A 27,801-nucleotide genomic window follows, 5' to 3' on the forward strand; every position below is an offset into this window, starting at 1 on the left:
GATTTCCTTCAGGATGAACTGGTTGGATCTCCGTGCAGTCCAAGGGGCTCTCAAGAGTCTTCTCCAACACCACAGTTCAAAAGTATCAATTCTTCGGCTCTCAGCTTTCTTTATAGTCCAGCTCTCACATCCATACATGACCACTGGAAAAACCACAGCTTTGACTAGACGGACCTTTGTTGGTAAAGTAATGTCTCTGCTTTTTAATATGCTGTCTAGGTTGGTCATAGCTTTTTTCCAAGGAGCAAGCATCTTTTAATTTAATGGCTGCACTTACCATCTGCAGTGATTTTGGAGCCCTCCAAAATAAAGTCTGCCACTGTTTCCCCATCTATTTCCCATGAAGTGATGGGACCAGAAGCCATGATCTTAGTTTTCTGAATGTTGAGTACTCACTGAAGAGCAGCTAAAGCCGGATCACAGGTATTATTTTCTTCCCAATTGCTCTGGAGAGCTGGAATCACTGACTACTGTGACATCCTTGTTTATTGATACAAGAAATGCTTCATTTCTCCTTTGTTTTAATTCTTGTTTGGAGAGAGAACTTCACTCTCCCTAGAAAGTAGAGGAGCAGATCCAGCCCCAGTCCAGGATGCGGGCATAATACCTGATTCCTCGAAAGCGTTTGTACAACGGAACCTGTGAGCGCTGCTCTCCACGGCAGAGTCTGCGAGAATTTCTCAGCGACCATCTGCTCAAGCTCACCTTGCAAAGCAAAGAGAACGCTCTACATCCCCATACCTCATCCCTGGAACCCCAACTCTCGAGCAGATTGAGAGAAGCAAAGCACGCATGCGAAGGGGGAAGCTGACATCTAAGCCGGGCGGGTCCGAGGCAAGCAAGCAGTGGAAAGGCAGGAGCGTCTGCCTGGGTAGTTGCCCTAGAGGGGCGGGGTTAGCCGGCGGGAAGAGGAAGCTGCGCGGGCGCTGGGGCCTCGGCCATGGCTCACAGGCCGAAAAGAACGTTCCGGCCGCGCCGAGCAGACTCTAGTGACAGCGACGGCGCCCAGGAGACATTTGCTGAACCCGGGGCGACGGGGGAGCAGGCGGCCCGGGACCCCGCGGTGGAAGGGCCGCCGTCTGGAAGAGGCCACGCGGAGGTGGCTGAACTGCTCCGCCGGGGCCGGGGCCGCCGCCGCGGCCGGGCCTGGGCTAGTTCCCGGCACACCGCGAGAGCGGCTCCGCGCTTGGACGGATCCTCGGCCGTCCCAGGTGACGCTGGGCAGCAGAGTGGGCGGCCGGAGCGGGGAGCGGGGCGGGTGAGGTAGAAGTCCGCGGGACTGTCTAAAGGTTTCCGTAACGCGGTGCCTACTACAGCAGCGTTGAATCGCGGAGATGCGAGCCTGTGAACACTGGCCTGCTGCCTGCATGTCCATGTTGGGCCGCTTGGGGGCGTAGAAAGAACTCTGCGCGGTTTGGGCTTGTGTTTGCATCAACTGAACCCTCACCAGTGACTGCTTTGAGTGTTAATCTTGATGCTTTACGGAGAACCTAAATTGTCACTCAAAACTTTAAAAATTCCTAATACTCTTGGGTAGGCGGAAGTGCTTTCTGTCCCCAATTCTTTTTCTCGAAAACACTTAACCAAACCGGTACACTGGGAAAACTTAGGTGACAGACTTTGGGACTTTTTTTAAAAAATCGGTTATTTAAAGAAAAGATAAGCATAGCACTGTGGGTCACTAACAGTAGATTGGGCTTCCCTTGTGGCTCAGCTGGTAAAGAATCCGTGCGCAATGCGGGAGACCTGAGTTAGATCCCTGGGTTGGAAAGAAGGGAAAGGCTACTCACTCCAGTATTCTGGCCTGGAGAATTCCATGGACTGTATAGTCATGGGGTCGCAAAGAGTGGGACACGACTGTGCGACTTTCACTGATTGGTGACGCTGTAGACTACCAATAAAGTGTTAAATGCAATACAGCAATTTTGAAGTACCTTTGCCTTCTTAAAATAGGATTCAGGCAGCATAAAGTTGTTTACATGAGATGTGTTCTAGTTTGAATTGAGTTTAATAAGAATATAGTTAGAAATAAAGCTATATAGTTAGAGAAAGAAATGAAAACACAGAAACAGACTTGGAAGCAACTTGTTTAAGTGGGGTCTTGAAGTATAAATACATTAACTTCTGACTTAGACACACATAAAAATATTTGAGATTATATTTCAGTCTAAAAGGAACTTCTAAAAATATTCCATCGTGAACTTAGTAGTAAAGTCTCTAGAAGCAATCAGCTTCTCCAGGTAAATGGCACTTTTTACCTACTTTGTCTGCAATCCATGGCACTCTAGAATACGTAACACCCAGGTTTGATGAACTGAGGTTACTCCCTGCCCTGTTAATACGAGTAGAATATACAATTTGTCACCTGTGAATAATGTCACCAGTAGAATGATAATTCAACATTTCTGATTTGTCACAGGATGAAATACCATGTAGAAAACAAACCTATGTTGCAAATATGTTACATGTTTTTTTTTTAAGATGGTATAATTTCAATAAAGTATTTGTAAATATATATATATATAATTTTTGGTTATATAGTCTTTTGAGGTAGGAATATTTTCACTCCAGTATTTTTAGTCCAAGTGATTTGTTGATTTCTTAGTCATTGTTCATAATCACCTGTTTGTCTGAAGTGTTCATGATTTTTTAAATATTTTTGTGCTTTATGTAAGTCATCTGGTTAAACTTTCGTTCTCAAACTTTTTGTTCTTACCCTTTTGGTCTTAAAGTTTACCCTTTATACTCTTTAAGAATAATTAAAGATCCCAAAGAACCTTTGTTTCTGTGAATTGTATCTATAATGTTTATTGTTGTTCAGTTGCTAAGTCATGTCTGACTCTTTTGTGATCCCAAGAACTATAGCCTTTCAGGCTTCTCTGTCCATGGGCTTCTCCAGGCAAGAATACTGGAGTGCTATTTCCTTCTCCAGGGCATCTTCCCGACCCAGGGATCAAGCCTGAGTCTCCTGCTTTGGCTGAGGATTCTTTACCACTGAGCCACCAGAGAGGAAGCCCCTATAAGGTTTACCATATTAGAAATTAAGATGCATTTTAATTCTTTTTTAGAGTTAACTCATTACATGTAAGGGTAAGAAACATTTTTATGAAAAATAACTGTTTTCCAAAAAACAGTAAGAATGACATTGTTTTCAGTTTGCAAATGTCTTTAATGTCTGGCTTATCAAAAGACAGCTGAATTCTGAAAGCTGTCTCTGCATTCAGTCTGTTGAAATATATTGTTTTGTTTGAAAGTGTGAAGAAAACCACAGATAGGTGATTAAGAGTATTTAATAGCCTTTTTAGTTCTTTGAGAGTATTCTACTTTATTATTACAAAGAAGCTCAAAAAGTAATAGGTTTTCAAAGGTTAGTTTGCAATGGATGTCAAATGAAAAAAACACACAATGTGAGAGTTGTGAGTTAAGTTTTGTTTGGGGCAAAATGAGAACTGTAGCCCAAGAGACAGCATTTCATAAAGCTCTGAGAAACTGCTCCAGAGACGTAGGGAAAAGGTCAGTATTATATATGATTTTAGTGAAGAGGACTTGTGCAGTCAGAAACACATTTTATTAGAAGCTGGCTGCTAGTCATGAGGAGCAAATGTCACCATTAATGATTTTAGTGCTTTTCTAGATGTGAGGGGATGCAAGAACTGGGCTCATAAAATCTCCTGAAAATACCTGTCTGAAGGCCTGTTCTGCCAATTTTTCCAAAGCACAGAGTGCCTCATTCCTGATCTCTATCCTGAACTCCTTTCAGGTTGTGTTGAAGATCAGTGACTACAGCAGTTTGTGATTTAATCCTTGTATAGGCAGAAGGCAAGTGCCAATTTCTGCATGATACGTGGAAGCTGAAACCATATCATTTTGTTATGCTCGATTAGATTAAAATCCATCCGTGTGTTTTGCGCTCTGAGTGAATCTTTTACCCAAGCACGATTGGTAGCATCTTCGTTCCCTAAGCAGGGTTCGAACCTGCACTCCCTTCATTGCAAGGCTCAGTCTTAGCCACTGGGCTGCCAGGGAAATTCCTAAAGAGCATTTTTAAGATAAAGAATTTATTTATGCAATCTTAAATCTTAAGATTATTCACAAATATTACAAAATAATTGTGAACCAACAAGTCCTTTTTTGTCAATAATACCATTAATTCCTTTACGTTTTGCTCATTCAGTCCTGATAACACTTCTATGGGGTGTTCTCTCTTAATATTATCTTTGTTTATTGATTAATTGACTGTGTCCTTTCCAGAATCACACAGTGGAAATAGATCCATGATTTAGTTTGAGACTGCAGTGCCCATTATAATACTTCTTACTACCAGCCTAAATCCAAGAGTTGGATTTCTCCATTTAGTCACTTTGTGATACTGGACATGTTATTTAGCCTTTCCAGTCCCTAGTGTCCTCATCAGTAATAGCATTTACTTTATTAAATTGTGAGAATTAAATGAAATATATTTTGTAAAACAGACTTCAGTATGCCTAGCACATAGCGGGTATACATTAAGTGTTCTTTTCTTTATCTGCTTATTTACTACCACTGTTCGTCTTTTCTCTTTTAAATATTCCTTCATTTTTTGGTCATTTACTTTTTTCTGTTTTTGTTTTTTCCCTTCCCTCTTTTTGTTGCGTTTTTTAATAGTATGTAGTTCATGTTATTTTACTAGTTAAGTATTTCACTAGTTAAGTAGATAATGCAAATAGAATATATTGTTGCATATTTATTAGACTGTTGATTTCAGAAAGAATGGAAGTTAAAGAAAGGTCTGCATATCTACTTTAAATATGTGGAATAAAATTAAAACACTGTATTTTACATATGCTGTGTGTTGTGTAGAATTTCAGTTATTGATTCCAACATCCTGAATCTTTCTTGTTATATTCAAAAAATGTCCTGTTAGAATCCAGAATGGTTGATCTTTCAGCCGACGAAGAGGATGGAGCACACCATTCTTCAGAAAGTAAAGATGATCAGAGTTCATCTCCCAACAGCTCTTGGACTCTGGAGGACGAGTTTTCATCAGTAGGTCAGTAATATGTGTAATTTTGGTTAAGAATTTTATTTCTAATATTAGTATTTTTCTATACCAGTGGTTCTTGTTTTTGATAAAACTCTAGTGAAGTATGGGGCAAGTAAGTTATTTCTAATTATTGCCAAGGGACCAAAATTGGTTGTCATTTCCATTACATAACATGCCCAAGGTCAGATGGGCTTATAAGAGGCAGCACTAGGATTCCACCCTGGAGAATCTGCTGCAGAGCCTAAATCCTTTCTGTTTTGTTTCAGATTTATTTACTTATTTTATTTTATAATAGCAGTTGTCTTATTATGTCCCACAGTTTTGTGGGTCAAGAATTTGGGCAGAGCTTAACAGAGATTAACTGTGTTCCATGTTGGAGAAGGAAATGGCAACCCACTCCAGTGTTCTTGCCTGGAGAATCCCAGGGAGGGGGGAGCCTGGTGGGCTGCTGTCTATGGGGTCACAGAGTTGGACACGACTGAAGCGACTTAGCAGCAGCAGCAGCAGCATGTGGCATTAGCTGAGCAGTTTGACTGGGGCTAGAGAAGGGATCTTGCCTTATACATCTCAGGTTCAGCATAATGTTTACCTGAGCAGAGTTAATGATCTATAAATGCTGAAAAAATTAATGATAGAGAGCTGAGTTCCACTCCTCACTCTGCTTTTAAATAGCTGAGTTAGTCTAAAAGGATATTGAACTACTCTGGGCCCTGGCTGCCTCAGAGCCTGAATTCTTAACCATTGTGCTCTACTGAGTGATTCATGCCATCTTTCAGTGTCTGAAAGATGGTAAGAATTTGTCTATGAGGATGTTTCAGGTACAGGATGCACATTATATAAAAACCTAGGGAAGATAACCAGAGTAATGTGCAGAGAGCTAAAAAGTAGTTGTTGGGCTGAAAATTCTTGGTTAAGGTTTAAGAAAGAAGAAGAAAAAGAAAGTAAGATACAGATTGAAGTCAGATAATCCAGGGTTTTGAGGAAACTTTTGAAAACTTTATGCAAATAGATGACCATTTTTGTGTCTTAGAAAGATAATTCCATTCAAGGGTTGGCAGGTTACCACCTGTTTGCCAAATCTGGCCCACTATCTGCTTTTGTGAATAAAGTTTTATTAAAGCCATGCTCATTCAATTGTGTATTGTCTATGGCTGCTTTTGCATTACAGTGGCAGAGCTGAGAAGTCATAACAGACTTTATGGCCCAAAAAGCCAGAAATATTTCCCTGGCTTACTCTAATTCAAGGTTCTTAACTTCTCTTGTGCTGTGGACTCTCTTCAGTCTCATAAAGCCTAAGACCCCTTCTGAGCAAAACAAAATGTATAGCTTTATAAAGAAAACAAGTTAAATTGAAGTATAATTGTTAATATATATTTTTTAAGATTTATAATATAGTAGCAAGTGCTTTATTAACATATGAAATAACAAGAACCAGAAGTTCTTGTAATTTTTTTTTTTTAAACAAATTCATTAAGCTACAGAAGTACTTAGTGATGAAGCCAGTATTAAGAATTGAAGTCTAGTAAACAAGTAAAGTTTTGTCCAGACTCTAGATACAGTGCTGTCCAGTAAAATTTTCTATGAAGGTCCTGTATCTTCACCTTCGCAGTACATTATCCACTAGCTACACATGGCTGTAAAATTCTTGGAATGTGGCTAGTGTGACTAAGGAACTGGATTTTTAGTTTGCTTAAATAGTCACATGTGGCTGGTGGTTACTGTATTTAACATGCTGCTATGGCAGGATTAGACAGGGTAAGGCAGTATTTGTAAAGTGTTGGTAGCACTGGGGACCTAAGGAGATACATTCCCTCCATACACACTTTGGTGAGAATTTTTTAATCATGAAAGGATACTGAAGTTTTTCTAATGCTTTTTTTGCATCTTTTGAGATAATCATGTGATTTTTTTACTTTCCTTTTGTCAGTGTTGTGTATGACACTAATTTATTTGCACATATTGAACTATCCTTGTCACTCTAGGATGAATCCAACCTGATCATGGTGTATAATCTTTTTTCTGTATTGTTGGGTTTGCTTTGCTAATATTTTGCTGAGGACTTTTGTATCTATATTTATCAAAATGTTGCACTATAATTTTCTTTTTTTTTTGGTTGTGTCTTTGTCTGGTTTTGGTATCAGGGTAATGGTGGCCTTCATAGAATGAATTTGGGAGTGTTCCCTTAGTCTTTAGGAAGAGTTTGAGAAGGATAAGTTCCTCATTCTATGTTTGGTAGAATTTCCTAATAAAGCTGTCAGGTCCTGGGTTTTCGTTTATATGGAGTTTTTTTTTTTTTTAAATTACTGATTGTGTTTCACTTCTAATGATTGGTCTGTTCAAAATATCTGTATCTTTTTTATTCAGTTTTGGCAGGCTGTAATGTTTTAGAAATTTGTTCATTGCTTCTTGGTTGTAGAATTTGTTGGCATATAATTGTTCCTAGTATTCTGTTATGATTTTTTTTGTATTTCTGTGGTATCAGTGTTATTTTTCCTCTTTCATTTCTTATTTTGTTGATTTGGTTCCTCACTCTTCTTGGTGAACCTGGCTAGAGGTTTGTCAATTTTGTTTATCTTTTCAAAAAGCCACCTCTTGGTTTTTATTGATCTTTTTATTGTTCTTTTGATCTCTGTTTTATCTATATCCTCTCTAATCTTTCTTGTTTCCTTTTTTCTGCTGACTTTGTTGTTTAGTCTCTAAGTCATGTCTGACTCTTTGTGACTCTGTGGACTGTAGCCCACCAGGCTCCTCTCTGTCCATGGGATTCTCCAGGCAAGAACTCTGGAGTGGGTTGCCATTTCCTTCTCCATCTGCTGATTTTGGGTTTTGTTTTTTCTTTTTCTAATTTTTTTAGGTGTTAGGTTAGATTGTTTATTTGAGATTTTTCTTGTTTCTTGAGGGAAGACGATATCACTATGAACTCCACCTCCCCCAGAACTACTTTTGCTGTATCCCATAAATTTCATATGGTTGTGTTTTCATTGTCATTTGTTTCGAGGTATTTTTGACTTTTAGTTCATTGTTGACCCATTGGATTTTTAGTAGCATGTAGCTTAGTCTACATGTGTTTGATCTTGTCCCATTTTTTCTTTCTGTGGTTGATTTCTACTTTTTTTCCCTAGAGATTTTTTTTGATGTGAATTCTTTTCTTTTAGTTCATCTCTCACCTTACTGGATGGTCCACTGATGTCAGTGGAGTATTAAAGTCTCTTACTGTTATGTATTCCTGTCAGTTTGTAACTTTACATCTGTTATTAGGTTGGCAGAAAAGTAACTGTGGTTTTTACATTGTTGAACTTGGCCATTTGATATTGGAATACATTCTGAAATAAATGTGGTTACGTTACACATCATTTTATTGCACATTTCTTGCTTTGTGTTTTTTTGCTAATGATTTACTGCTTGCTGTTTATTTTATATTTATTTTAGACTATAGAAATGATGCTTATAGACAAAAAACAAATTTGAGAGATTTTTTTAAACAAGTTCAAAATGGGTCATAAAGCAACTTGCAAAATCAGTAGTGCATTTGGCTGAAGAACTGCTAACAAACATACAATGCAGTGGTGATTCAAGAAGTTTTGCAAGGGAGACAAGAGCCTTTAAGATGAGGAGTGTAGTACCCAGCCATTAGAAGTTGACAATGACCAATTGAGAGCAATCATCGAAGCTGATCCTTTTAACAGCTACACAGGAACTTGCAGAAGAACTCAGTGTCGACCATTCTATAGTCATTTGGCATTTGAAGCAAATTGGAAAGGTAAAAAAGCTCAATAAGTGGGTGCCTCATGAGCTGACTGAAAAATCAAAGAAGTCTTCATTTTGAAGTGTCATTTTCTCTTATTCTGCATAACAACAGCAAACCATTTCTCAGACTGTGATGTGCAACATAAAGTGGATTTTATTAGAAAAAAAACTGGCAGTGGCCAGCTCAGTGGTTGGACTGAGAAGAAGCTCCAAAGCACTTCCCAAAGTCAAACTTGCATCAGGAAAAGGTCATGGTCACTGTTTGGTGGTCTGCTCTCCGTTTGACCACTCTGGCTTTCTGAGTCCCAGTGAAACCATTACATCTGAGAAGTATGCTCAGCAAATTGTAAGCTGAACTAAAAAGCTGCAGTGCCTGCAGCTGACATCGGTCAACAGAATGGGCCCAGTGCTTCTCCATGAAAACACCTGACTACAACGCATAACCGACACTTCAGAAGGTGAATGAACTGGGCTACAAGATTTTGCCTCATCTGCCATATTCATCCGACCTCTCACCAACTGACTACCACTTCTTCAAGCATCTCAACAACCTTTTGTAGGAAAAACGCTTCCACAACCAGCAGGAGGCAGAAAATGCTTTCTAAGAGCTTATTGAATCCCAAAGCATGGATTTCTATGCTACAGGAATAAATAAACTTATTGGCAAAAGTGTGTTGACTGAGACAGGTTCCTATTTTGTTTAATAAACATATGTTTGAGCCTAGTTATAATGATTTAAAATTCATGATCCAAAACTGCTCAGTTAACTTTGGTACCAGCCTAATAGTATTTGCTTTATATATTTAGTGATCCTAGATTGGGTGTATATATGTGAATGAGTGTAAATCCTCATCTAGTATTGATTTCTTTATTATTATATAGTGCCCTTTGTGTGAGTATTGCTACTACCACTTTCTCATCATTTCTATTTGCATATCTTTTTCCATCTCCTCATTTTCTATCTGTGTGAGTTTTTCATGCTGAAGTGAGTCTCTGATATATAGTGTATTGTAGGTTCTTGTTTTTTTTATGCAGCCTGCCACTCTTTATTTGGAGCATTCAGTCCATTGACTTTGAAAGTAAAATTACCGATAGCATGTATTTGTTGCCATCTTAAACCTTGTTTTCCAGTTGTTTTTATACTTGTTTTCTGATTCTTCTTTTTGTTTTTCCTTTTGTGGTGTGATGGTTTTCTTTAGTATTTTGCTTGAGTTCCTTCCTTTTTTGGTTTTTATGAATCTATTCTATGTTTTTAACTTGTGATTACTGTGGGGTTCAAATATTGGTATGTTGACCCATAGCTATATCAACTTGCTTTAAAGTGATAGGCATACAAGTCAAATATGTTGTAAAAAATTTACATTTTTATAGTTCCTTCCCCCACCTTTAAAATTTTGATCTCATATTTTACATCTTCATGCTTATTCTTTTGCTGTTCATTGTAGTTATAATTGCTTTTACAAGAATATTTTTTAGTCTATGAAGTACATAGATTATTTAAGTGATTTTCAATCCCCTTATATATTAGGCATCCCATTGTGATTTTCCCTTTCCTATAGATTCTTGTTTCTCTCTTATTTAGAGACCTTTCAATATTTCTTTTAGGGTAGGTTTAGTAATACTGAATTACTTGTCTTTCTCTCTCCTTCTATTCTAAATGATAATCTTGCCAGCTAGAGAATTCAGGGGCTTCCCTGGTGGCTCAGATGGTACAGAAGCCTCCTGCAATGCAGGAGACCTGGGTTTGGTCCTTGGTTTGGGAAGATCCCTTGGTTGAAGAAATGGCAACCCACTCTAGTATTCTTGCTTGGAGAATCCCCATGAACACAGGAGCCTGGAGGGCTATAGTCCATGGGGTCACAAAGAGTCGGACACAACTGAGCAACTAAGCACAGAGTAGAGTATCCAAGGTAGCAGGGTTTTCCCTTTCAGGACTTTGAATATATCATGCCACTCCTTCTGGCATGCAAAGTTTCTACAGAGAAATCAGTTGATGGCCTTATGGTGGTTCCCTTATAATTAACTCTTTGTTTTTCTCTTGCTGTCTTTAGAAATTCACTTTAACTTTTGCCATTTTAATTATGATATGTATCTTGATGTGAGTCTCTTTTCATCTTATTTGGGACCCTCTGTGCTTCTTATGCCTGGGTATCTGTTTCTTCTTCAAGGTTTAGGAAGTTTTCACCCATGATTTCTTCAAATATATTTTAATAGTCCCCTTTTCTCTCTCTTCTTGTGGAACCCCATTATTCATAGATGAGCATGCTTTATATTATCCCGTAGATCATATATGTTGCTTTCATTTTTTTTCATTTGTCTTTCTGTCTGCTATTCTGATTGAGTGATTTGCATTATTCTATCTTCCAATCACGGTGTGTTCTGTGTTATTTATTCTGCTATTCGTTTTAATCTCAGAAATTTAGTTGCCTAATTTTGATTGGTTCATCTTCATAGTTTCTAGTTTATTGTTACAGTGATCTGCATTTCTATGGATAATATTTCTTAATTCTTTTAGAATTTTCATTATCTTCTTTTTGAACTCAATGCCTGTAGACTGATGAGGTCTGTTTCGTTATTTGTTCTTTCATGGGTTTCTTCTTGTTCTTTTAATTAAGGGTAATTCCTTTGCTTTTTCATTTTACTTTATCTGTCTCTGAATTTAGGAGAAACATTTATCTACTGTGGTCTTGAAGGGTTGTTTTTATGTGGGACTGTCCTTGTGTAGACCATGTGAGTCAGATATTTTTGGTGTGTGGGCTGCTTTTGGTATGGGTGCCAGGCACATCTTTCCTCAGCATTTGCTGGTCATTATCCCTTTGACATGCAGTGTGATTGGTGTCATAGTGTCTAGAACCTGGGCTCTGTGGTGGGCAGGGCCTCTTCTTTTCTCTGAGGCTATCACAGCTCTGTTAGGGGCAGGCTCTGCTCACATTATTGAAGTAGAAGCCCTGAAGGTTGTGTTTGATCAGACTTGAGTGTATGCCCTTCCCCAAAAGAGGTGACTATGGATGCAAGTGGGGCCTGTGTGGTCACAGTGAAGCCATGTGCTGCCCATGCAGGCATCTGCAGTTCCACTTAGACACAGTTAATTCACATCTCTTTCCCCACTGGGTTCATTCCAGAGCTAGTGGTAAGCTCTGTGTGGAGTGGGTCTAGAGGCTGGGGCACTGTGGCTGTAGGATCGAGAGGGTTGTGCTGTTGGGCTAGGCTGCCTCTGTGGCAGACCTCTCCCAGGACCTGTCTACCCTAATTTGAGCTCCATGCTGAGGTGTGGAGTGGGCAGGGCTGGAACACTCCTGCTGTGAAATGAACCATTGCATGCTCCTGCCCAGGGCCTTTCCACTGAGCCTCAGCATCCAGCCACCATGCATTTCTGTGGTACCACCTGGTGTGCCACAGCCAGACTCACCCCCTTCCATGTGTACATTGACAATGGGCTACGTGATTCAGCCAGGACCACAGCCCAGACCCTCAAGACTGTCTCCACAGAAGTAAATGGTGTTCCCTCCCAGGTTCTATTTGCACTTAGTGTATTTGTATTTGTGGCCCTACTTGGTGCATGCTTCTGATTGGGAAGTAAAGTGAGGCTTGGGAAGAACCGTGGGGGAGCAGCCATCAGCAACTAGTTCCTTTTCACCCTTACTGTTAGCAAGTCAGCATGCCTGCACTCTAGGCTTCTCCAGCCCCTCTCTCTGTCCCAACAGATTTCTCAGCTGGCAAGGGTACTCCCCAGACAAGCGTCTGCCAGTGTGGACCTTCTCTCTTATATGTCTCTCCCAAGGACATGGGTCTTGTCATAATGCCCCCTTTTTTTCCTGTTCTACCCAGTTACATGGAGATCCTTCTTGCAGCTTTGGTTGTGTAGATTTGCTAGTTTTCAGTTGGTTTTCTGTGAGAATTGTTCCACTTGTAGATGTGTATTTGATGTGTTTGTGGGAAGAGATGAGCTCCTACTCTGCCATCTTGATCACCCTCCTAACTGCTACTTTTTAGGTCAGATAATATATGTGAAAATTATTTATGAGTTATAAATCTGTAAGAATATGATATTTTTATTATTATAAAGCAATATACTAACATTATTAATTCATCTTATGTATGAACAGTATCTGCTATGTGGGAACCCTTGAGGTAGGTGTTAGATATAGACAGGACAGGCTGGAATAGTCTTCCTTAAGTTTTTATTTCCTTATTGTAGCTTGAGAGAGGATTAGCTTTATGTAACACTAGTTTTCTGACTATTTAGTCCACTGCTTGTGATTTATTGATTAAACCCCATTAAGTCACTGATAGGTAAAAGTGAAAGTGTTAGTCACTCAGTCGTGTTTACCTCTTTGCAATTCCATGGACTATAACCTGCTAGGCTTCTCTGTCCATGGAGTTCTCCAGGCAAGAATACTGGAGTGGATTGCCATTTCCTTCTCCAAGGGAATCTTCTAACCCAGGGATCAAGCCCTGGCCTCCTGCATTGCATGCAGATTCTTTACCATTGGAGTCACCGGGGGAGAGACTGATAGGTGAATCACTTCCAGTTCAAGTATTTTTCTTTCTATATTCATGCACTTGAGTGTTTGAACCTAAGTGTATCATCATAACCCTGGTTCAGTTCAGTTCAGTCGCTCAGTTGTGTCTGACTCTTTGCGACAACATGAACCTCAGCATGCTGGGCCTCTCTGTTCATCACCAACTCCCGGAGTTTACCCAAATTCATGTCCATTGAGTCGGTGATGCCATTCAACTATCCCATCCTCTGTTGTCCCCTTCTCCTCCTGCCTTCAACCTTTCCCAACATCAGGGTCTTTTCAAATGAGTCAGCTCTTTGCATGAGGTGGCCAAAATATTGGAGTTTCAGCTTCAACATCAGTCCTTCCAGTGAACACCCAGGACTGATCTCCTTTAGGATGGACTGGTTGGATCTCCTTTAGGATGGACTGGTTGGATCTCCTTGCAGTCCAAGGGACTCTCAAGAGTCATCTCCAACACCACTGTTCAAAAGCATCAATTCTTCTGCACTCAGCTTTCTTTATAGTCCAACTCTCACATCCATACATGACCCCTGGAAAAACCATAGCTTTGACTAGACAGACCTTTGTTGACAAAGTAATGTCTCTGCTTTTGAATATGCTGTCTAGGTTGGTCATACCTTTCCTTCCAAGGAGTAAGCGTCTTTTAATTTCATGGCTGCTGTCACCATCTGGAATGATTTTGGAGCCCTCCAAAATAAAGTCAGCCACTGTTTCCCCATCTATTTCCCATGAAGTGGTGGGACTGGATGCCATGATCTTCGTTTTCTGAATGTTGAGCTTTAAGCCAACTTTTTCACTCTCCTCTTTCACTTTCATCAAGAGGCTCTTTAGTTCCTCTTCACTTTCTGCCATAAGGGTGGTGTCATCTGCATAGCTGAAGTGATTGATGTTTCTCCCGGCAGTCTTGATTCCAGCTTGTGCTTCCTCCAGCCCAGCATTTCTCATGATGTACTCTGCATAGAAGTTAAATAAGCAGGGTGACAATATACAGCCTTGACGTACTCCTTTTCCTATTTGGAACCAGTCTGTTGTTCCATGTCCAGTTCTAACTGTTGCTTCCTGACCTGCATACAGATTTCTCAAGAGGGAGGTCAGGTTGTCTGGTATTCCCATCTCTTTCAAAATTTTCCATAGTTTATTGTGATCCACACAGTCAAAGGCTTTGGCATAGTCAATAAAGCAGAAATAGATGTTTTTCTGAAACTCTCTTGCTCTTTCGATGATCCAGTGAATGTTGGCAATTTGCTCTCTGGTTCCTCTGCCTTTTCTAAAACCAGCTTGAACATCTAGAAGTTCACGGTTCACATATTGCTGAAGCCTGGTAGCACATTAAAATCCCCTGCTGCTTCTGCTGCCAAGTTGCTTCAGTCATGTCCGACTCTGTGTGACCTCATAGATGGCAGCCTACCACGCTCTCCCGTCCCTCAGATTCTCCAGGCAAGAACACTGGAGTGGGTTGCCATTTCCTTCCCCAATGCATGAAAGTGAAAAGTGAAAGGGAAGTCACTCAGTCGTGTCCGACTCCTAATGACCCTATGGACTGCAGCCTACCAGGTTCCTCCATCCATGGGATTTTCCAGGCAGGAGTACTGGAATGGGGCGCCATTGCCTTCTCCAAAAATCCCCTAGGGAACTATAAAGATTGGGCAAGTTTGAAGCCAGGAGGAGATGGGGATGACAGAGGATGAGATGGTTGGATGGCATTACTGACTTGAGGAACATGAGTTTGAGCAAGCTCCAGGAGTTGGTGATGGACAGGGAAGCCTGGCGTGCTGCAGTCTATGTTGCAAAGAGTCTGGTCGCAAAGAGTCAGACACAACTGAGCGACTGAACTGAGGGAGCTATGAAACATACCGCTGCTCAACTTTGCCTCAGATCAACTGTATTTAGATCCCATGTTTTGGATGGGAGCCTAGTTATCAGATTATCAACCTTTCCAGGTGGTTCTAATGTGCACCCAAGGTCAGGAAATGCTAACATTATCCTGGGTGTTTTGAGAAGTTGAAGAGACACCTGCATCATTTTCCTGGTGCTATTTTACAAAAAATTCTAGTTAAGTAAATCACTTGATTTGCTTCTCCTTGTTTTTAATGAGCATGTTGGTTTCTAGTGTTCACCACTTCATTTCAGTTCAGTCGCTCAGTCGTGTCTGACTCTTTGCGACCCCATGAATTGCAGCACGTCAGGCCTCTCTGTCCATCACCAACTCCCGGAGTTTACTCAAACTCATGTCCATTGAGTCGGTGATGCCATCCAGCCATCTCATCCTCTATTGTCCCCTTCTCCTCCTGCCCCCAATCCCTCCCACTGCTTTATAATTAAACAACCACTTCATGATTTTCTTAGTTCTGGTGTCAAGTATATTCTGTAATTTCTAAGAACTGTTTCTCTTTATCTGTTTCAAAAATTAGAGTGTTTTTCATCATGACCAAGTGGGTTTTATTCCAGGGATGCAAGGATTCTTCAGTATTCACAAATCAATGTGTTACACCGTATTAACAAGTTGAAAGATAAAAAACCATATGATTATGTCAATAGATGGAGAAAAAGCCTTTGACAAAATTCAGTATCCATTTATGATGAAAACTCTCCAGAAAGCAGGTATAGAAGGAACATACCTCAATATAATAAAAGCCACATACAACAAACCCACAGCAAACATTATCCTCAACGGTGAAAAATTGAAAGTATTTTCTCTAAAATCAGGAACAAGACAATGGTGCCCACTCTCACCACTACTATTTGACATAGTTTTGGAAGGCCTAGTCACAGCAATCAGAGAAGAAAAAGAAATAAAAGGAATCCAGATTGGAGAAGAAGTGAAACTCTCACTGTTTGCAGATGACATGATCCTCTACATAGAAAACCCTAAAGATGCCAGCAGAAAATTACTAGAACTAATCAAAGAAAATAATAATGTTGAAGGATATAAAATTAATACACAGAAATCCCTTGCATTCCTATACACCAACAATGAAAAATCAGGAAGAGAAACTGAAGAAACAATCCCATTCACCATTGCATTGAAAAGAATAAAATACTTAGGAATAAATTTGCCTATAGAAACAAAACACCTGTATATAGAAAACCATAAAACATTGATGAAAGAAATGAAAGATTACACAAATGGAAAAACTTACCATGTTCATGGATTGAAAGAATCAATATAGTGAAAACGAGTATACTACCCAAAGCAATCTATAGATTCAATGCAGTCCCCATCAAACTACCAATGGTATTTTTCACAGAACTAGAGCAAATAATTTCACAATGTATGGAAACACAAAAAACCTCGAATAGCCAAAGCAATCTTGAGAAAGAAGAATGAAACTGGAGCAATCAACTTCCCTGACTTCAGACTATACCACAAAGCTACAGTCATCAAGAGAGTATGGTACTGGCACAAAGACAAAAATATAGATCAGTGGAACAAAATAGAAAGCCCAGAGATAAATCCATGCACTTATGGACACCTTATCTTTGATGAAGGAGGCAAAAATATACAATAGAGAAAAGATAGTCTCTTCAACAAGTGGTGCTGGGAAAACTGGTCAACCACGTGTAAAAGAATGAAACTAGAACACTTTCTAACGCCATACACAAAAATAAACTCAAAATTGATTAAAGATCTAAATATAAGATGAGAAACTATAAAACTCTTAAAGGAAAACATAGGCAAAACACTCTGACATAAATCACAGCAAGATCCTCTATGACCCACCTCCCAGAGTAATGGAAATAAAAACAAAAATAAATGGGACCTAATTAAACTTAAAAGCTTTTGCACAATGAAGAAAACTATAAGCAAGGTGAAAAGATAGCCTTCAGAATGGGAAAAAGTAATAGCAAATGAAACAACTGACAAAGAATTCATCTCCAAAATACATAAGCAGCTCATGCAGTTCAATACCAGAAAAACAAGCATCCCAATAAAAAAAGTGAACAAAAGAACTAAACAGACATTTCTGCAAAGAAGACATCAGTTCAGTCGCTCAGTCATGTCCAACTCTTTGCGACCCCATGGACCATAGCATGCCAAGCTTCCCTGTCCATCACCAACTCCTGGAGCTTGCTCAGACTCATGTCCATTGAGTTGGTGATGCCATCCAACCATCTCATCCTCTGTCATCCCCTTCTCCTCTTGCCTTCAGTCTTTCCTCAGGGTCTTTTTCCATTAGTCAGTTCTTTGCATCACATGGCCAAAGTATTGGAGCTTCAGCATCAGTCCTGCCAATGTATATCCAGCACGGATTTCCTTTAGGATTGACTCGTTTTATCTCCTTGCAGTTCAAGGACTCGACAGATGGCAGGTGAACATATGAAAAGATGTTCAACATCACTCATTATTAGAGAAATACAAATCAAAACCTCAATGAGGTGTCATCTCATGCCGCTCAGAATGGCTGTCATCAAAAAGTCTACAAACAATAAATGCTGGAGAGGGTGTGGAGAAAAGGGAACTCTCTTACACTGTTGGTGGGAATGCAAACTCCCATAGCCACTATGGAGAACAGATTGAAGATTCCTTAAAAACTTGGGAATAGAACTGCCATACCACCTAGCAGTCCCATTGCTGGGCATACACACCGAGGAAACCAGAACTGAAAGAGACCCATTGTACCCCAATGTTCATTGTAGCAGTATTTACAATAACTAGGACATGGAAGCAACCTAGATGTCCACTGGCAAATGAATGGATAAGGAAGTTGTGGTACATATACACAATGAAATATTTCTCAGCTGTAAAAACGAACACATTTGAGTCAGTTCTAATGAGGTGGATGAAACCGAGCCTGTTATACAAAATGAAGTAAGTCAGGAGAAACAAATCCTATATATTAACAGATATGTATGGAATTTGGAATGACAGTAATGACAATCCTACATTCAAGGCAGCAAAAAAGACACAGATATAAAGAACAGACTTTTAGACTATGTGGGAGAAGGCAGGGGTGGGATGATTTGAGAGAATGGTATTGAAACATGTATATTATCCTATGTAAAACAGATGACCAGTGCAAGTTCAGTGCATGAAACAGTACCCAAAGCCAATACTCTGGGACAACCCAGAGGGATAAGGCAGGGAGAGAGGTGGGAGGGGGGTTCTGGATGGGGGGAACACATGTATACCCATGGCTGATTCATGTTGATGTATGGCAAAAGCCATCACAATATTGTAAAGCAATTATCCTCCAATTAAAATAATTTATTAAAAAATAGAATTTTTCTATATCTCCAGTTATATGACATCCTTTTATTTCTCAAAGAATTTGGACTAATTTGTTAGAAAATTTAGAAAATTTTACTCAGTGACTTGGTATTCCTGTTAATATTTTGAAGCACTAGAAATGATTATTTCCCTTTCCATTTTGTTTACCTTAAGAAACCGTTTGTTTCCTGAGTGTAGAGATAAATTTCAACTTAGATCGTGCATGAAGAAACTTATTTTGAGTTGAAAGAGTTGATATCAATTAAGTTTGTACTGAATAAAATAAAAAATGAAATAAGGCTCCATTAAAAGATGTCCTTTAAATATTTTAATCCTGGTAAATAACCTGATTATTTCTTTTATACTTTTTCACTTACATTTGTTTATGTGAGAATTATTGCAGGCCCTTGAGCCTGATCTGAGTGTGTACTGGGTTTTAGTCTCTCACTCCCTGTGTGCCTGGATGCCCAATGTCTAGGGGCAGGTCACAGTAGGCTGTCCCTTGTACTTTATGTCAGACTGCTCTCCCACCCGTCGTTCTGCTCTCCACGTTCCACGAGTAACTCCATGCTCAGTCCTCTCCACATCCCTACCCGGGTAATCTCAGAATTTCTGGAAAGGAGAAGTAGCTAGCCCTCAACAAAAAGTCAGCAACAACGTCTGATGAATAAGAAACATAAAAGATTAATTGGAGGTGTTTCAGTTTATTTTCTGATGCTTCTAGGTTTGCTTCATTTCTTTATGTTATATTTAACCTCTACCGAAAGATCTTCCGTTATTGATGCAGATTTTGAATCTTTTAGTTATATCAAAATAGTGAAAAAATTGGAAAAATGGTGCTTTTTCCCTTTAATTATGAGGAATATTTCTTTCTTTTGGTATTTTTCAATGTCCTCCTCTTTGTTTCTTTCAGTAAATATCCCTGATGCAACTTTTATTCAAGCAACCTACGGAAAATGCAAATTGGCCAGGGCCCAAGAGGACTATATTTCTTTGGATGTAAAACATACCTTCACCAACTCTGGTGTGAAGAAAAACAGTGAAGATTCTGAAAGTGAGCCTGATGATTTTAAAGATATAATGCCATTTACCCTAAAGCCTCAAACACTTAGACAAAGAATGGCTGAAGAAACAAGTATGTATTTAATTTATTTATAGTATATGAATATTAGGCATTTTTCAGTAGAATAGATTATGGTAAGTATATCCATAAAAACATAATGTAGTATCTCCTTTCTAAAATGTTTTATACCAATATCACTGATATCATGGCTTCTAAAATATTTTACATGTCTGTATCAAAATGTTATCAAAGGGTGCAATAATGTTTACTGTTATCTGATCTCCACTTGATCATTGTTGACAGGTTAAAAAATTTGTAGAGTTTTTGATAAAATATTTGGAAGCATCTATAGGGATTTTAGGTGTCATATATTAAAATCTTCCCTGCTCTAGTAAAAAGTTTTCTTCAACCATTAATCATTAAGTCTCAAAGAATATTTTCACATTTCTCATTTATTAAGAGGAATATTTTACCAAATTTTTGTCACTTCAGGTAATACCATTTCTGAATGATATTTTGGTTCCTATTAACCCAGAAATTATTTTTGATACATATTTAGATTCTCAGGCATAATTGAGAATCTCTGATGGAACCAAGTGTTTCATTTTTTCCCAAGCTTTTTCATAAATGAGACCACCTGTTCTCAGTGAGACAGTGTGGTGATAAGTGCAGATTTTGAAGTCAAATTGCTTGAATCAAGGCCTGGTTTCAACACAGTCCTTTGATATAGGGCTATGTTATATAACCTCCTGCTATCTAAATTTCTTTGTTTATAAAAAGGATACTAATAGTGCCTCCCTCCCAGAATTAGGTATTGGGAAGAAAAAGTTAACACATAAAAAGTGCTGCTAAGCCATTTATAAGCTCCTGAATTGCTGATTGCTGCTGCTAATAGAATGGCTCAGACAGTAAGGAATCCACCTGCAATGCAGTGGACTTGGGTTCGACCCCTGGGTTGGAAGATCTCCTGGAGAAGGGAACCCACTCCAGTATTCTTGCCTGGAGAATTCCATGGACAGAGGAGCCTGGCAGGTTACAGTCCATGGGGTCACAAAGAGTTGGACATGACTGTGCAACTTTTCACTTCACTTTAATTAGAATGGAAAAATATGGAATATTTATACATCAACTTTTTTTTCTAGCAACTAGAAATGAAGAAACAAGTGACGATAGTCAAGATGAAAAAAATCAAGATATTTGGGAGCAGCAGCAGATGAGGAAAGCTGTTAAAATCACAAAGGTAGTAATTTTTTATACCATATGTTTCCATATGTATTTGTGGTAACAAATTACTGCAAACTTGACGACTTAAAACAACAGACATTTATTCTCTCACAGTTGTTGAGGCTAGAAGTCTCGATTCAAGGTATTGGTAGGACTGTGCTCCTTTTGAAGCCCCTGGGGAAGAATTCTTTTTTCCCCCTTTTCTTTTTTTTCTTTTTTAAATTGAATTAGAATTGACCTACAGTATTTTGTTAGTTTCAGGTGTACAAAACAGTGATTGACTTTTAAATACATGATGAAATAAATCACCATGATAAGTCTAGTAGCCATCTTTCACCATGCAAAATTATTACAGCAAAATTGACTATGTTCCTTAAGCTGTATATTATATCAGGGATCCCCAGCCTCTGGGCCATGAACTAATACCTTCTATCAGATCGGTGGTAGCATTAAATTAGGAATAAAGTGCACAACACATGTAATATGCTTGAATCATCCTGAAACTATCCCCCCCACACCTGATCTGTGGAAAAATTGTTTTCCACAATATCCATCCATGGTGCCCAAAAGATTGGGGACCACTGTATTACATCCCTGTGACTTATTTATTTTAACTGGAAGTTATAAAACTTAATTCGCTTCACTTATTTCCCCCTCCCCTTGGGCAACCACCAGTGTGTTCTTTGTAACTATAAGTTGTCTGTTTTGTTTTGTTTATTACATTCCACATATAAGTGAGATCAAAGAGACTGTCTTTATCTTGTTACACTTAGCATAATACTCTGTATGTCCATCCATGTTGTGACAAATGACATGATGTCATTCTTTTCTATGGCTGAATAACATTCCATGTGTGTATACACACACACACACACACACGCACACACACACACATATATATATGAGACTTTATATATTATATGGCTTTATATATATATACACATTTATATGGCTTTATATGTACACACACATATATATGATACTTGCAGTGCAGGAGACACAGTAAATGTGGGTTTGATCCATGGGTCGGGAAGATCCCCTGGAGAAGGAAATGGCAACCCACTCCAGTATTTCTTGCATGAAAAGAAATCCCATGGACAGAATAGCCTGGTGGGCTACAGTCCAGAGGGTCGCAAAGAGTCGGACACAACTGAACCACAAAGTGCATGCATGCATACACACACGCACATACACACAACCTAGTCTTTGTCTATTTGCATATCAGTGGACACTTATGTTGCTTCCTTATCTTCAGTTCAGTCGCTCAGTCGTGTCCAGCTCTTTGCGACCCCATGAATTGCAGCACGCCAGGCCTCCCTGTCCATCACCAACTCCCGGAGTTCATTCAGACTCAGTGTCCATCGAGTCCGTGATGCCATCCAGCCATCTCATCCTCTGTCGTCCCCTTCTCCTCCTGCGCCCAATCCCTCCCAGTATCAGAGTCTTTTTCCAATGAGTCAACTCTTCGCATGAGGTGGCCAAAGTACTGGAGTTTCAGCTTCAGCATCATTCCCTCCAAAGAAATCCCAGGGCTGATCTCCTTCAGAATGCACTGGTTGGATCTCCTTACAGTCCAAGGGACTCTCAAGAGTCTTCTTCAACACCACAGTTCAAAAGCATCAATTCTTCGGTGCTCAGCTTTCTTCACAGTCCAACTCTCACATCCATACATGACCACTGGAAAAGCCATAGCCTTGACTAGATGGACCTTTGTTGGCAAAGTAATGTCTCTGCTTTTGAGTATGCTATCTAGGTTGGTCATAACTTTCCTTCCAAGGAGTAAGCGTCTTTTAATTTCATGGCTGCAATCACCATCTGCAGTGATTCTGGAGCCCAAAAAATTAAAGTCTGACACTGTTTCCACTGTTTCCCCATCTATTTCCCAGGAAGTGATGGGACCAGATGCCATGATCTTCATTTTCTGAATGTTGAGCTTTAAGCCAACTTTTTCACTCTCCTCTTTCACTTTCATCCAGAGGCTTTTGAGTTCCTCTTCACTTTCTGCCATAAGGGTGGTGTCATCTGTGTATCTGAGGTTATTGGCAACTGTGAATAATGCTGCAGTGAGCATAGGGTTGCATAGACTTTTCACGTTAATGTTTTTATTTTCTTCAGTTAATTACCTAGAGTGAAATTGCTGGATGATATGGTAGTTCTTTTTTTTCTCATGTTGAGGAATCTCCATGCTGTTTGCCCTGATTGCTGTACCAATGTATGTTCCCATGAACAATGCACAAGGGATCCCTTTTTTCTACACCCTTGCCAACACGTATTTGTTATCTGTGTGGCTATGTCAGGTCTTAGTTGTGGCATGCCCAAACTTTTCTCTAGTCGTGGTGTGCAGGCTCCAGAGCACACAGGCTCATTAGTTGTGGCACACAGGCTTAGTTTCCCTGCAGTGTGTGGGATCTTAGTTCCCCAACCAGGGATCATACCTACTTCCCTTGTATTGGAAGGCAACCTCTTAACCATTGGACCACCAGGGAAGTCCCATTTGTTGTCTTTTTGATAATAACTGTTTTAATAGGTGTGAGGTGTCTTATTGTGGTATTGATTTGCATTTCCCCAATGAGTAGTGATGTTCAGCATCTTTTCATGTGTCTGTTGGCCATTTTAACTCTTCATTGAAGAAATATCTTTTCCAATCCTCTGTGGATTTTTTGATCAGATTTTTTTTTTAATATTGAGGTGTATGAGTTCTTAATATAATTTGGATATTAACTATGAAATATATCATTTGCAGATACCTGCTTGCATTCAGTAGGGTGCCTTTTTGTTTTATTGATGATTTCCTTTATTGCACAAAATATTGTTACTTTGTAATTCCATTTGTTTATCTTTACTTTTATTGCTCTTCCCTGAGAAGGCATAGCCAAAAAAAATATTGCTGAGATTGATGTCAAAGAGTATATCATTTATGTTTTCTTCTAGGAGTTTTATGGTTTCAGAAATGATTTTTGTAAATAGTGTAAGAAGATGGTCCAATTTCATTCTTTTGTGAAAATGTAGCTGTCCAGTTTTCCTAGCACCATTTTGTTGAAGAGGCTATCTTTTTTCCTGGAGAAGGAAATGGCCAGTATTCTTGCCTGGGAAATCCCATGGAGAGATGAGCCTGGTGGGCTACACTTCATGGAGTCACAAGAGTTGGAAACAACTTAGCGACTAAACCACCACCGTATCTTTTCCTCACTGTATGTTCTTACCTTCTTTGTTATAGATTAACTGACCATATAGGCATGCGTTTACTTCTAGACTATCTGTTCTGTTCCATTGATTTATGTGTCTCTTTTTGTTCCAGTAATACGTTGTTTTGATTGCTGTAGTTTGAAATCTGGGAGCTTGATATCTCTAACTTTGTTCTTCCTCAAGATTTCTTTGGCTATTTCAAGGTCTTCTGTGGTTTCATATAAATGTTAGGATTATCTGTTCTTATTACATGAAAAATTTCATTGTTATTTTGGTGTGCTTGCTCAGTCGCTTTAGTCATGTCTGATTCTTTGCAACCCTATGGACTGTAGCCCACCAGGCTCCTCTGTCCATGGGAGTCTCCAGACAGGAATACTGGAGTGGGTTGCCATGCCCTCCTCCAGGGGTTGAACCCATGTCCTATGTCTCCTGCATTGAAGGTGGATTCCTTACCCACTGGGAAGCCTGGCATTTTGTTAGGGATTGCCTTGAATCTCTCAGTGGAGAATTTGTTCTTGCTTTGTCTAAATTCTGTTAGCTCCAGGTATTCCTTGCTTTGTGACCACATAATTTCTGTCCTCCACCTCCTTCTTTACATGGCTTTCTCTGTGCCTCTGCTTAATGTGTCTTTTATAAGGATATGTGTTACCAGATTTAGGGCCTGCTTTGATAATCCAGGATGATCTCATCTTGATATTCTTCACTTAATTATAACCCCCAAAACTCTATTTCCAAACAGGGTTATATTCAGAGGTTCCAGCTTTGGGAGGCCATCATTCAGCCCACTATACCATGTACATCATGTTCTTTTCCCACTAGATTATAAATGCTTTCCATATATTATAAGCCCCTTGAGGCAACTATATCTTTTTTACTTTTAATTTTACAGTTAAAAGTATGGTAGATGCCTAAATGTGACATTCAAACACATAAATAGGGTTGAAACAAAACTAACAACAGAAAGCATTACATGTGGGGTCAAATGTACTGGATTTGGGTTCTGACTTTATCACTAAAATACACTCTCCATGAAGTCAAGAATTATTAACTATTTTTTTAAGTGTTATATCCCATAGTGCCTAATATGGTGAGAGCTCAATAAATACTTGTATACTCTGAGAAAATCATTTCATTTTTCTAAATCTGTTTTCTCAACAATAAAATGGGAATAATAAAGTGGGAATGATAGTGTTACCTACCTGAGCAGGTGGCTATCAGGCTCAAAATTATAATGATTTTAATTAAAAATTTTTTAAAATTATTAACAACTTTATTTTTAATCTTTTTAGTAGGAGTGCTTTGAAATTTGGTTTGCTCTTTTAAGCAAGAAAATTTTTTACAATCTTCATGTTATTAACACTAAAAAGCTAAGTAAAAGTAAGCTTTCAGTTGTAATTTAGAAGTCTCTGAGCCATTCTATTTTTCAGTTATTTGCAATCTGAATTATTTTTTTTCACTACTATTAATAAGAACAGAAATATTTGCTTGGTTTTTCTTCCTTTTTTTTTTCTTTCTTTTGATCAGAGATGTTTTTGGTTGTTTTTCTTTCTTTGTAATGTGAAATATACTGTGTTACAACATGTATTACCTAGGAATGCATTCTTTTGCAAGTAACAGAAAACCCAAATAATGGTGGCCTACACAAAATTAAAAGCTTTACCTACAAACCCACCAGCAGACTTCTATTTGCTATCCTTTCACTCAACTGGAGTTAGATGACAACTTCTATCATGAAGAAACAAATATTTGGTTTGTTGCTGTTCTTAATTTACTTTATTGAGGTATATCTTATTTATAATATTGTAATTTCTACTGTATAGCAAAGTGACTTAGTTTTATATATACATATATACATTCTTTTTTCATATTCTTTTCCATTATGATTTATCACAGGATGTTGAATATAGTTCCCTGGGCTATAGATTAGGACCTTCTTGATTATCTATTCTATACATAAGTTTCATCTGCATCTGATATTTCAAAAGTCTCAATACGTCCCTTCCCCACCTCCCCTGCCTTGGCAAGCACAAGTATGTTCTTTATATCTATGAGTCTGTTTCTGTTTCATAGGTAAAAGTTCATTTGTGTCATATTTTAGACCCAGCATTTAAGTGATGTCATATGGTATTTGTCTTTCTCTTTCTGACTTCCTTCACTTTGTATGATAATCTCTAGGTCCATTCAAGTTGCTGCAAATGGCATTATTTCATTCTTTTTTATGGCTGAGTAGTAGTCTGTTGTATTAACATATATCTTTATCTTTACCACTTCATCTTTACCCACTCATCTGTCAGTGGACATTTAGGTTGTTTCCATGTCTTGTCTATTGTAAATAGTGTTGTGGTCAACGTTGGGATGCATGTATCTTTTTGAATTATATTTATCTTTGGATATATGCCCAAGAGTAGGATTGCAAGATCATATAGCAGCTTTGTTTTTTGTTTTTTGAGGAACCTCCATATACTGTTGACCACAGTATCTGCACCAATTTACATTCCCAACAACAGTGTAGAAGGATTCCCTTTTCTCCATACCCTCTCCAGCATTTATTATGTGTATACTTTTTAATGATGGCTGTTCTGACTGGTAGTCATGTACATGTAGTCATGTACAGATTTGAGAGTTCGACCATAAAGAAGGCTGAGCACCAAAGAATTGATGTTTTCTAATTGTGGTGCTGGGGAAGACTTGTGAGAGTCTCTTGGACTACAAAGAGCTCAAACCAGTCAATCCTAAAGGACATCAATCCTGAATATTCATTGGAAGGACTGATGCTGAATCTGAAGTTCCATTTCTTTGGCTTCCTGATGTGAAGAGCTGAATTGGAAAAGACCATGATGTTGGGAAAGATTGAAGGCAAAAGGAGAAGGGGGTGGCAGAGGGTAAGATGGTTAGATACTATCACTGACTCGATGGACATGAATTTGAGCAAGCTCTGGCAGAGGAGCCTGGCATGCTACAGTTCATGGGGTTACAAAGAGTTGGACACTGCTAGTGACTGAACAACAACAACATGCTGACTGGTGTGAGGCAGTACCTCATTGTAGTTTTGATTTATATTCTTATATTGGTTAGCAGTGTTGAGCATTTTTTCCTGTGCCTGTTGGCTGTGTGTCTTTTTAGAAAAATATCTATGTAGATCTTCCACCCATTTTTTGATTGGGTTGTTTTTGTTGTTATTGTTATTGAGTTGTGTGAGCTGTTTGTAGATTTTGGAATCTCCCTGTCAGTTGGATCATTGGCAGATATTGGGTTGTTCAAAAATTTTGCTCTGTTTTTTTCATATTTGGCCAACCCAATATTTTCTTCCACACCATAAGTTGTCTTCATTTTGTTTATGGTTTCCTTTGTTGTACAAAAACTTATAAGCTTGATTGGGTGCTACTTATTTATTTTTGCTTCTATTTCTAATTTACTTTGACGTAAGAAAATATCTGTATATGTCAGAGAATGTTTTGCCTGTGTTCTCTTCTAAGAGTTTTCTGATGTCTTACATTTAAGTCTGTAAACCATTTTGAATTTATTTTTTGTGTATGGAGTAAGGGTATGTTCTTACTTTGTTAAATTATATGTGGCTGTCCAACTTTTCCAACACCACTTGCTAAAGAAATTCTTTTCTCCATTGTTGCATTCTTGCCTCCTTTGTCGAAGACCAGTTAGCCATAGTTGTGTGGATTTCTTAGTTTTTTTACATTGATCCACATGTCTCTTTTTGTGCCAGTATCACACTGTTTTAATTGCTATAGTTTTATAGGATTGTCTAAAGTTTGAGAGGGTCATGCCTATAGCTTTGCTTGTTTTCCTTAGGATTGCTTTGGCAATT

At 38.8% G+C, this 27,801-nt stretch overlaps 1 protein-coding gene across 3 annotated transcripts in view; it reads left to right on the forward strand.

Annotated features, from left to right (window-relative positions):
- Positions 1-890: 890 nt before the first annotated feature.
- GCFC2 (GC-rich sequence DNA-binding factor 2) overlaps positions 891-27,801 on the forward strand; it is a 73,772-nt gene continuing 46,861 nt past the window's right edge. For 2 of the 3 annotated variants that reach the window (XR_005718323.1, XM_040224179.1), the window contains exons 1-4: positions 891-1,211; positions 4,904-5,029; positions 19,419-19,640; positions 20,711-20,808. Coding sequence is in view for 2 of the 3 variants with exons in the window: in XM_040224179.1 (XP_040080113.1) it covers positions 941-1,211; positions 4,904-5,029; positions 19,419-19,640; positions 20,711-20,808 (717 nt within the window). In the remaining variant the exon portion in view is untranslated. The remainder of the gene's footprint in view (positions 1,212-4,903; positions 5,030-19,418; positions 19,641-20,710; positions 20,809-27,801) is intronic. The other variant, XM_040224180.1, reaches the window with a different exon arrangement.

This window comes from Oryx dammah, unplaced genomic scaffold (assembly GCF_014754425.2).
Source record: "Oryx dammah isolate SB20612 unplaced genomic scaffold, SCBI_Odam_1.1 HiC_scaffold_25, whole genome shotgun sequence".
NCBI classification, from domain to species: Eukaryota; Metazoa; Chordata; class Mammalia; order Artiodactyla; family Bovidae; genus Oryx; species Oryx dammah.